The sequence below is a fragment of the Tachypleus tridentatus genome, chromosome 13 (genome assembly GCF_004210375.1).
Source record: "Tachypleus tridentatus isolate NWPU-2018 chromosome 13, ASM421037v1, whole genome shotgun sequence".
NCBI classification, from domain to species: Eukaryota; Metazoa; Arthropoda; class Merostomata; order Xiphosura; family Limulidae; genus Tachypleus; species Tachypleus tridentatus.
This window is the reverse complement of record NC_134837.1, coordinates 68,468,088-68,480,723: the sequence shown is the minus strand read 5'-3', so window position 1 is coordinate 68,480,723 and position 12,636 is coordinate 68,468,088. Positions and strand designations below refer to the sequence as shown.

Genomic DNA, 12,636 nt, shown 5'->3' with positions numbered 1-12,636 from the left:
AAACGCTGTTGTATGGTGATTTTGTCGTGTTTCGGTTGAAGGGTACCTATTTCGAGACTCAGTTGATTGTTCGTTGCCCTATTAATCAAGCAAACTTCACAACGTGGAACTGTATTTTCTTACAGCCGAAGTTGACTGTACGCTAATGTCCTTGAGTCACATCAAACATGTATGAAATATTCTTGATTGACGCATCTCATCGAGATACTTCAGTCACTAAATATGTAGACGCATCTCATCAGATACATGAATCACTAAAGATGTAGATGCATCTCATCCAGATACACGAGTCACTAAATATGTCTCTTTTATCAACTATGATTTTGTGTTGATCGCGGTGAACATCTCCACGTGAAATGTCATGAACTTCAACCCAGCTACACCAAATGTTTATTTACGAGCTTAGACTCAATGACCAATAATTTACATTTCAGATTATATTCCTGGACACCGTATGCCGAACTTGCATTATAAAGAAATCTAAAAAGAGAACGATTACTATTGTTTCACAGGATTTGAGTTGGATTGATATAGTTCAAACAATATAACTTCCAATTTTCCCTGTAGAAACTTCGTTTATTATAGTTGTTGAACGATGATGATCCATTTCCCAACCCAAGAACTTAACTTCACTTGGACAGAACAATATTGAGAATATATACATATATATACAACCTGTTCTGATGATAATTTTACATTCCGAAACATATCCCTTTCATAACGGGACTTTTTTTCTAGCGTAAGAAACCGTCGTTAACACTCGGGTATACAACTTCTCAGCCTTTTCAGGATAATAATACATCGCGTGCATATAAGTCACGGAACTTTGGTATGACGATGACTCTAAGTTAGGGTATTCACCATACAACTGTATGTTTAGGGAAGTCACGTCTCGGAAAGACCAAAGCGGAAGGACGTTTTTTGTATCTCCCACCTTCAAATAATCTGCTATGGGTTAGTTTAAGAAGACATGGTCAGTAGTTAAGTTTGATGTGATTTTCCGTGAACTCATTTTAGTTGTTATGGGTTAAAGGCTTAAAACCGGCGAAGCATTATAAATCGTTAGATCTGACGTTTAGTTAGGCCTATTCATTTTAGAGTTCGTATTAGCATCGTTGTAACAACGTTTGAAATCACTGATTTGGTTGGGAAATATACGAACGCTAAGGTGCTCAGTGTTTGCCATGTAACACAATCATGTCTATTTTTTAAATTAAACAGAATGTTTTGTTTCAGGGTAATAATTTTGTCTTTCAGTCTTTTCTCATGTTGTCGCGGGAATTTGAGTTATCTTTGTTATTGTATTAAAACTAATTTGAAAAACTTATCTTAAGATAATCTTTCATTAATCACTAATTTACATAACTTCCGTCAAGGGGGCCGGTATACTTCTAATTAATGGTCTGCCAACAAACATTAAATTGCTTTATATGATTTTGTGGCCCGTCATGGCCAAGCGTATTAGGGGCGTGCGACTTGTAATCTGAGGGTCGCGGTTCGCATCCCCGTCGCGCCAAACATGCTCGCCCTTGGTGCGTTATAATGTGACAGTCAGTCCCACTATTCGTTGGTAAAAGAGTAGCCCAAGAGTTGGCGGTGGGTGGTGATGACTAGCTGCCTTCCCTCTTGTCTTACACTGCTAAATTAGGGACGGCTAGCACAGATGGCCCTCGAGTAGTTTTATGCGAATTTCAAAAACAAACAAAATATAATTTTGAATCACGTGCAAATTCAGTGTTCTATTTATTTTTATTATTCCGTGTTTGTGTATCAGGAGTTTGGTGATTAGGCTGAAAATAATCCGAGGAAGTGACAATTAAAAATAGATAGAAGAACACATTTGTGTTTCTTGCTTATAGGTTCGTTAGATTTAATTAAGTTACGCACGTTAGCCATACGGATAAAATAAAACCAAAAACTCAAGAGCATAAATACATGAATACGAGGGCTGTTCAAAAAATACGCGGACTGACGTCATAAAACAAAATGTACTTTATTTAGAAGTTACAGGTCTGGGACCCCTTCAAAGTACTCTCCTCCCCAACGCACACATTTATCTCAACGGTGTTTCCACTTGTTGAAACAGTCCTGGTACACTTCTTTTGTAATGTCCTCCAGCTCCTTCGTCGCATTTGCCTTAATCTCGGGAATCGTCTTAAATCTTCTTCCTTTCAAGGGTCTTTTGAGTTTGAGAAACAAGAAAAAATCGCAAGCAGCAAGGTCAGGTGAGTAGGGTGGGTGGGTGGGGAAGAACAGTGATCGTTCATGCCACTTGAAACATGCCGTACGCTTCATAGCAACATCACCGTAAGCCATGTTAAGCACAGCAAAAGTTTCAGTCGAAGATTTTCCAAGTTTAACACAAAAGTTCACAGCAAGTCGTTGCTCCTTCAGGTCATTCATTCTGAAATCCGCCAAACGAAAAAATCGCACTTCACTTAAAACCGCGTAGCTAATACACAAATGAAGATATCTGCAATTGGGAAATGGCGTCGTAATCAGCTAATCTGTGCGAACCTAGCGACACCAAGCGGATTCCCCTGGAACCAACTGGAGCCGCGCAATTCAAACAGTCCACGTATTTTTTGAACAGACCTCGTAAAAACAACTGCGATTTATCATTCGAAAACGTCATTAGAATTAACAATAAAATAGGCATTAATGAAAAAATAATTACTATAACAAACATCTAGCTGTGTAACACTGACCTTATGCATGATTAGAAACTTTATTTATAGATACGTATTTAAAATACAAGTAAATCACATTCTGTTTTACCCAAAGCTTAATATAGATTACGATCTAACTGTCCTACAATTAAACAAAACATTGAGAAATAACCTACACTTTGTTTGTTTTTTAATTTTGCGCAAAACTACACAAGGGCTATGTGCACTAGCCGTCCCTAATTTAGCAGTGTAAGACTAGAGAGAAGACAGCTAGTCATCACCACTCACCGCCAACTCTTGGGCCACTCTTTTACCAACGAATAGTTTGATTGACCGTCACATTATAACGCCTCCACGGCTGAAAGAACGAGCATGTTTGGTGCGACGGGTACTCGAACCTGCGATCCTCAGATTACACGTCGAACATATTCATCCATCTGACCATGCCGGGCCTTATAACCTACTTAAAGGCTGTGATATTGTCATATTTTCAATATTGGATTTTCAAATGACTGTTTTAATGATTTAAAAGATGATTATCGTATCGATTTTGAAATAACTGCCATCAATTATCCACGATAGTAATGTTGCTTCACACAATAATTGTCATCTTTTCATTATATTACAAATAATTACGTTACAGTTTTCTACATAATGGTCATACTTATATTTCAGATTTATTTTATCACCATTTGCCCATGTGGTGATATCCACAATGACTCAGCGCTAAGTCAGCAGTAAAACTTGCGTTTCTATATATTTAGAGGAAAGAGCAAAGATATTTCGTTGTATAGTTTTGTATTTAAAAACAACCACGTTTGATAACAATGATTTTAAAAGTTGCGTTCCTAATTTTCCACGTAACGGTTGAATTTGTTTATTATTAAACACAAAGCTAGATAATGGTCCAGCATTTAAAATAAAACCCAAAGTTTTAGTGTTATAAACCCTGAAGCTTATCTTCGAGTCACAATTCAGAGTAGGTGTAGAGGTAAGGGTGTGTCAGTAACTTATTACATTCAACTTGTGGTGGTAGAGACTTGGACCACCAGTTTTAGGGTAAATATGATTTATTTTTTTTAATTACAAGTGAAACCACAATTTTTCGTCATTTACTTTAACGTGTAGAGGGAAATGTTTTTGCTTGTTTTGAATTTCATGTAGAGATAGACGAGGGCTATCTGCGCTAGCCATCCATAATTTAGCTGTGTAAAAAGACAGCTATTCATCTTCACCCACTGCCACTTCTTGGGTTACTCTTTTACCAACGAATAGTGGAATTGGTTGTGATATTATAACGTACCCACGGCTGAAAGGGTGAATATGTTTGGTGGGACGTGGATTCGAATCCACGACCCTCAGATTACTAGTAGAGCCATGCCGGGCCTCGAGGGAAAGGCATACAACCGTCAGATAGGGTCGTACATGTAATTTTGTGACTTTGTTCATTTCATAATTTGATAACACTTAAAACTTGTGATAAGTGAGTACTTAGATAAATGGATTAAATTAATAAACTAAAGCTGACTAAACTATGTTTCTATGACTACGATACCTTACTCTATCTCATGCAAACAAGACTGTTTTGTAACCAAAGTACTGGCTCGAGGTCATGTGCAATTAATATTTACTGTTAGAGATTCGATAATAATTAAAAAAAAATTCCAGTCCGTACTAATTTCTACATTGTTATCAATGGTGGTGTTATGTTTAGCCTGATTTAAACTTTAATATTATATATATATTCAACTTGTTGTTTTTCTTACATCTTCCATGAAAATAGTGCTGGAAGCGGATGCCATAATTTTTTACTATTATTTTGGTTTGAATAATTTCCCGGATCTACGATCCACATACACCACCTATTGTCAACCACTTTCTCCAGGAAGTGCTATCTGTGAACAACCAGGAGAGAAGTTTGTTTAGATCGATTGTGCTTCTGTAGTCATTACCCTTCTGTGATTACCCTTTCCCACCCTCTTACTGTACGATTCAAATCGATTGTTGACATTGTTTTGGTGAAACATTTTTGCAAAACATATGTAAACATTAAGCTAAATAAAAATCGGCTGAAATAAAAAGTTGACACACAAGAAGCGTTCGAAAGCCATTTAAAACGTTGAACGTGTAAGTACAAATGTCTTAATACTTAAAATTTTTAAGACGCACCATTTTTTCTGAACTGAAGTCGTGGGTCTTGTGAGAAATTTATGAAAAGAAAAGGTTTATCATTACGATGAAGGGCAACAATTAGTCAAAAATTGCCGTCAGATTTTGAAGATGGAACGTAAAACGACATTCTTTGGGACAATAGTGATTCAAGCGATGAAGATGTTTCAGCTTAGAATATAACAATGAAGTAAGTCAAAAGAAACGTTATTGTAATGAAAATGTTAGATTTTCTATATATTTTATTTTAAATAGATTATTATCATTTTCAATTCGTTAATAAACTAGTTTGAAACATATTTACTCCTTTGTAATTATCATCCTTTCTTTTTTTAAAAAAATCTATTTTTGAAGAATGGGGTGCGTCTTAAATTGGAAGTAATATTAAATGCGTGTGTTTCCTTATAGTAAGTAAAGCCGCTTCGGGCCTTCTGCTGAGTCCACCGAGTGGAAATGAACACTTGATTATAGCGTTGGAAATCCGTACCAGCGGAAGACGAAGTAATAGGGTATTTAAACCCGTTTAGACCGTTGGAGATGTTTAAAATGGTGAAACATTATTGTATTCAAATTACCTTTAAACAAATAAGTGTTTTTTGGTAATCGAACATCTGAAAGAACCATGGGACCTGTTTTGTATCGATGTGAACTTTGACAGTTTTCTTTTATGTGTAATTTTGGTGGAGTGTATAAAAAGCATTGTATAAATTATTTCTTTTTACGATATTAAAATATATTGTGTTAGACTGTCGTATAGATATGTTGATTGTTGATGTATCGACAATGATTGCAGGCTGTGGCCATTAAGTGTCGCTTTTTTGATACGTGATTCTTATGTGATCTAAACTCATGATTTGCCAAACTACTTTAAAATGAACTTACTGTTACTAGATTACAAATTATTTGGAAACTTCAAAATAGTTTTAATATAACGTACTAAATCTATCAACACAGTGTAGTTACTTTTGAAATATACAGTAAATATATTCTAAAATCCACATTTTGTTCTAAGTTACCTTAATAACAAGGCAATTCATGTTCAATGCATAGTTTTCATGCTTTGTTTACATGATAAATTAAGAATTTCTTTGGCATTTCTTTTTTACCATAGATTAATTATTTGTAATATTATACTTGTCACACTGCCAGAAAATTAAATAATTATACTAATTTTAGGTTATTAGATTTTCTAAAATATTAATAATTGAAATTATATGAATAGCGTTCCGACCATAGATATTTATGTATATTGTATTATAATTGGGTCCCTAAGTGGTACAGCAGTATGTCTGTGGAAACTGAGTTTAGATTCCCGTGGTGGGCAGAGCACAGATAGCCCATGGTGCAGCTTTGTGCTTAATTAAAAAATAACAGTATTACAACTGATGTAATGACCTTTGGAGTAATGATCCTCTGCAGTGGACATAGTGTGGTTTAAATATCAATATATATTCTTCTTAATCGAAAACCTTAAAAGACTCATCAACAGTTTCCTTTTGTACATTGTTTGACGCACAAATTTATTCAGTATCAAACCTTTTAATTACATTTTATCTTCTGAGTTATGCGCTCGTCTTTTATATTTAAACTTCGTAAATACGTTAGCGTCATTAAATGGAATTTTATTAATTTTTTTGTTTTGATTTCTCAGTTCCACATTTTCCCATAATCTGTTTACACACTGTTTAGTAGCATTTGATATTACTTTACATGTTTACATATTCATGCATATTGCTGTCCAATTTATGAGTTGTGTTTTATTTAGAATAGGCTTAGAACCATGTTTACTCTTTTATTGATTTCGATCGTTCTTTTTCAGGGGTGATCCCGACAAGTGTGATTATTTTGGCAATACTGCTCTCCACTGCGCTACTGCTAACGGGCACATGAATTGTGTGTCCTTTCTTGTAAACTTTGGGGTCAACCTGTGGGCAATGGACAATGACTTCCACACAGCAAAGGACATAGCGGCTATTAATCAAAGAAATGAAATTCTTAAGTTCCTGGATCAAGTGCTTAGTCGGCAGAGCATGGAAAATCCTAAAACAACCCAGAAAATGAAGGAAAAGGCAGTACGAGATACCGAGAAACGGGTAAAGCACTTCCAGAAAATCCAGAAGAAGGCGACCAAACAAGCAGAGAAGTCTGAAAAGCAGTTGGAAAGGCAGAGACAGAGAATGTCTGGGGTCGAGATTCAGGTGCATAGCACTGGACCCCGTTCTTCCGTTGCTGGAATTGGTCAGTCTCTCCGAAAAGACTCCAGACTCTTGTATATCAGTTCTCCCAAATATTCGGACATCGTGAACAGCAACCAGAACAACTCTAGTATAAGTCTGAAGAAAGGTCTGGGTGCGGTGTCTAGAAAAGTTCAGCAGAAGAAACAGGTGGCAGGTGGCGACTTCAAGGTCAGAGAACTGGAAACTGATGGCAAGCAGTCAGTGCGATCCCTGTCTGGACTTAGAAGGGATTCCGAAGTGATGTATGTTCCAAAATACGATTCCCAAAGTATGTCGTCTGGTAGTCAAAGGAAACATATGAAAGATGTGTTCAATAAAACTGGCGATCACTTGTCACGTGCTGCCAGTGAACCTGACCTGCTCTACACGGGGGATTCTGGAATAGACGAAGAGGTGGCATTGGCCGAACCCCCGAGTATTTTCGAAAGACCGGGATTTGGAAGCGTTGCTTTTAGAAATTCCATTTCGGGAGCGTTGCTGACACTTCCTAAATACCAGAATGGGGTTGGTGAAGGGGAAGAGTATGACAGTGACAATGGCTCCCACACACGCCGGGGTAGCGGAAGTGACAGCATCGGGAGTGCGGGAAGTTTGGCGCACAGAAACCAGAAGACTCCCTGGGATGAAGATGAACTGAACCTTGATGATGATGAAACAGATACCGCACCAATCATTTTATTCCTGGCAGCTAGTGGGCTAAACAACTACATCCCTCTGTTCTCTAAGGAGAAAATCGACCTGGAGTCCTTAATGCTCCTTACAGACGAAGACCTGAAGAACCTAGGTCTTCCTCTTGGGCCTAGACGAAAGTTAGCTAACGCCATTGAACAGAGAAAATCAGCGCTTAAGGACCCTGGAGAAGTCGCCGATTCAAAATTGTGAGAGAGGTAGAGGAATCTTTGTTGCATTTTTTTTAACCTTTGCTGGTCAGTATAGCTGGTGTATCTCATGTACTGGTCAGTTATGCATGGTAGCTTAGGTAGGAAATCTAATCGGCTGAAGTTCCGTGCTTGTACAGATGGCTTGTTTTGATGAAATTCTTAAATAATTTGTACAAATATCTGTACAGAAATGTACTTTAATATTTTGCACTAATCACAAAAAATGAAATTGTCTTTATCCATAATAATATGGATTAGCAAATATTTAATAAATTCAAAACAATGACCTCGTTAAATCTATCCGGATATTTTTGAGACAAATGTAATTGGGAGTCACTGATTTTACTTGTTCAAAAGGTAATGTTGATTCTTATTTCGTAACGGAATCATTATTGAAAATAAACGTTTAGAGAGTTGGTTCAGAAACTATGTATCCATCTTATTCATGATTTGTAAATTAATTTCAGGTCTTCTGTGTATTTTGTGTATCCTTTTTTTTTTTTACAAATTTCACAGGAAATCCTAACTGTAATTAATTACTACATAGTTTGTTGTTTTGTTTTTTGCATAATCACTTGTTATTAGGTCTGTAACCAAAAATTCATTACCCACAAGGAATTTAGTTCGTAATTAGTTTTGAAGAATGCGTTAAAAAAATCGACAAAGTCAGACACCATCTGTAATTCTACTGTTAATTGTCATCTGAAGATATATATATACCTTGTGTGTTTGACGGTTACTACTAGCAACTTTGTGAAACGTTTATAATATTGTGCGAGTACAATACAAAGTTGGATTTTTAAAATGGAATTTCAAACATCAGAATAAAACTTACTAAGGTCGATTTTTCTTATCTAAATTTCGAGACAAAAAATAATATGTATATAATAGACACAGTACAATAAACCTTGACAAGTGGTACAAGGAGTTGGCGGCAACTGCCCTTTGTAGAAAACGAAAGTAAGTGCATAGTTTTGAAATACTGATAAAATAAGTGCATTTTGGAGGTACAGAAAATGCGTTTTAGTTAAATTCTATAATTTTCATTAATCATTCTACAATGGTTCCCGCCATTATTTGACAGGCTTTTATACTAGTGATAAATGTAACAGACTTATTTTGTTGTATAACACTATCAACACATTTTTATTTTTGTGATTGTTCGTACTACGTGAGCCATTGGAAGAAAATATTTTAGGCTGTGTTGGACAACTTAAGGGTCAGCAGGTAGCCCGACGTGGCTTTGCTATGATAAAACACACACACACACACACACAACTTGAAAGGACCAATGTCTTTAGGTTACAGTAAATAGAGTAGTTGCCAGATGTTGAAAAAATACAATAATGTAATGGTTTTGAAAACTATATACACATTAAGTAGTAATAGGCATTTGAATTATTATTATTATATGTATTTAAAACATTTTGTAATTAATCATAGTTACACATATGACTCACAGGTGGCTTTGAATCACTAATTAACCACTCACACTTCATTGTTTCAACATGGCAGTCTCCATGAGCTACTGTTTTCATGTTATTGTGGAAGATTGTTTGTTTTTTGGCATTTCACGCAAAGATACACGAGGATTATCTGCGCTAGTCGTCCCTAATTTAGCAGTGTGCAGCTAGTCATCACCACCTACCGCCAACTCTTGGGCTACTCTTTTACCAACGAATAGTGGGGTTGGTTGTCACATTGTAACGCTCCCACGGCTAAAGGGAGAGCATGTCTGGTGTGACGGGGATTCAAACCCGCCGCCCTCAGATTACGGATCGAGCGCCTTAACCATCTGGCCATGCCAGGCCTTTTTGTGGAAAATGAAAGTAACTTTACAATTTCAAGAAACTTTGTAAATGTGTTAAACAATGTACCCTAGATAGGAGGAACAGAAAAATAGGACAGTGCCCTGATTACGTGTTCCAATGACTGATAATTCATCCTGTGTTACTTATTTGGATAGTCTTCAAATATTAGGCTGCTAAACTAAATTCACAGATGTAAAAAGAATAGCAAGTGTCAGAAAAAATTAAGAATGTAGTCAGTCTTTCTAAGATAATTGATGGCTCTGTTACTTCAAAGCTGTAGCAGCCCAGCCCTAAACTTTTGTTATAGTTAGCACTAGGATTAAAACGGACAGCCAATCTGTCTCCTAGGGGAATTAGTCCTGATGCTAAACCAGGTGCTGCTACTACAGGCACAAGCATGCAATCAAATCCGGAGTGTTTGTAACAAAATGGTATATTTGGAAAGTAAAAGCAGAGGATTTTACATTACGTGTCAAATACGAACATGTCCTGAAGAGAGCTGCAGGTGTTAAGCAGTGTAAGGAGATACTTTTTAAAAAGTTCCCCAGTGGTACATCAGAATGTCTGTGGAGTCACTGCTAAAAACTGGGTTCCGATAGCCGTAGTGGACAGAACACAGATAGCCCTTTACGTAGCTTTGTGCTTTATTCCAAACAAACAAACAGTACTTTTGAAATTTAGATATACTGATCTAGTAGCTATAGAAGTTCAGTGCCATCAGTCATGTTGTAAGACATATATTAGTTACTTGGCATCGTCTTCTAAGCCACCTGTTGAGGTATACAAGTGTCATGAGGCGTAATTCATTCATTTATACGAAACAATAGTTGTAGAAAACATTATTAGGGCAGGAGAGATATGTAAGTAAGTACTTTGACAACAAGCTTTTTCAAGAGGTTGTCAGGAACATCTGTGAAAATGATGTAGAATATCAAAATTGTCAATTGAAGAGACGTTTACAGTTTAAAGGTCCATAGATGAGCTTTATTAAATCAACAAATCGTAATTCATGTGCACTGGTTTTGAAATAATTTCATCAATGTATCAAATGTTATATTTGCCATTTGTTAATTAAAGTATTTTACTTATACTTCTTAACGGTATAAATGTATACTGTGTTATTGTTGTTGGGTTTAAGATTCTTATATAGTAGGTGTCTGTAACTCGCTGGCGATAAATTCAAAAATCAAAGAATAGACTCACTTCACTTGTTTTTAAAATAATATATATATTCAGAGCTAGTTAAACAACTTATTAACACTATAAATATCATAGGCATACTACAAACACTATATAGTTTTCTTCTTGTTGTAAAAGTCCACTTAGACCTATTCAGTTGCTTTAGAATTTCAGTTGACCGAACTGTTTTTCTCGATTACTATCGTCAAACTATCCGACCATAGTTCACTTACGTTTCGTCGAATTACTACGGTTGTATCCCATACTTCTAAACTCGTCTGATCCTTTTTCGTATATAGACTTACTTCCAACAAACGCCTGCTTTTCGTAAATAGGCCCACTTCCAAATAATCGTCTACACAGACATGTTTAATTACTTGAGAACTCTAGACTATTCTTCCTATCACTTTCAACATCTTTAGTATCATTCTATTATATATCAACCGTTAGGTTTCCATTCCTACAAATATTAATTTTGCATTTAACCTTTCTTGGGCCGAACTCCTTCTCGTCTGCTTTGTCTTTATCTATCGGCTGTTACCACTAGTTTCACAATATTTATATGTTTATTACTTAATCGTCTGCCTGACTTCTGGGAAGCTCTATATTCTTTACGTCAGTGTATTGCACGCGGCATTTGATAGTCTCAACATCGATGAATTTTAAACATAGCTTCCAATAATCGTTTTCTTTTAACTCTCTTATTATAAAAATAAAACTAAGCAACCACAAAATATTAACTCATTATATGAACTAGCACTATATACGTTAAATAGTATTTTATATCATGAATCAATAAGTCAGGAGGAACATACAGTTAATGATCATGATGATTTGGAGGAAATATTGTCTGAAAACTTCAAGATCCTTAGCCACAACGATAAAATAAATTTGTGTAAAACTGTGTTAGTTTTGAAAAACGTTTGGACAACTCTCCAACGACACTGGCCTGTGTCCTAAAATTGCAAATGTATTTGATGATGATGCTCTTCAAACATTTGTTTCGTGTAACCTTTTCAATTTTCTTGGTTACTGTATGGGGAAACAGGTGATGTGATTTTGATGAATATGTGAATAGCTTTGCTAATGTTTACGTGAAAACTTTCAGTAGCTCAGGAAATCATCTACTTGGCATCATGAAGTAATTCAAAGGAACACATATCTAAGGGCCAACAGGTGGTCATAGTTCATGGACATCTGATCAAAGGAACACATACCTAAATGCCAACAAGTGCTCATAGTTCATGGACCTCAGTGTCATCTACTATGAAGTGATTGAAACGAACACATATCTAAGGGCCAACAAGTGCTAATAGTTCATGGATATCACTATTATATACTATGAAGTGATTCAAAGGAACACATATCTAAGGGCCAACAAGTGTTTATTGTTCATGGACCTCAGTGTCATCTACTATGAAGTGATTCAAAGGAACACATAACTAAGGCCAACAAGTAGTCATAGTTCATGGACAACAGTGTCATCTACCTGAAGTCAGTGATAAAAAGTTGAAATTCAAGGCAGTGGAAGAGCCTTATTCCGATCATGGGAAAGTAGCTACATGTGCGGTTTTGCATCTCAATCACACTGGGAAGAATATGCCAACATCATCATTCGAAGTTACGATATAGATGTCCTTCTTCAGTAAGACGATCAACAGAAATCTGTGCATGCATATGGGTCAGACTT

The 12,636-nt window shown here is 36.1% G+C and overlaps 1 protein-coding gene across 5 annotated transcripts in view; it reads left to right on the top strand.

Annotated features, from left to right (window-relative positions):
* Positions 1-10,874, top strand: part of Sans (SAM_USH1G_HARP domain-containing protein Sans) — a 36,677-nt gene extending 25,803 nt beyond the window's left edge. Inside the window, exons 1-3 of one of the 5 annotated variants that reach the window (XM_076477829.1) lie at positions 4,803-5,028; positions 5,247-5,387; positions 6,658-10,874. In XM_076477829.1, the coding sequence (XP_076333944.1) occupies positions 6,725-7,957 (1,233 nt within the window). In that variant the 5' untranslated portion in view covers positions 4,803-5,028; positions 5,247-5,387; positions 6,658-6,724 and the 3' untranslated portion in view covers positions 7,958-10,874. The other 4 variants (XM_076477831.1, XM_076477830.1, XM_076477828.1 and 1 more) reach the window with 4 other exon arrangements.
* Positions 10,875-12,636: the final 1,762 nt, after the last annotated feature.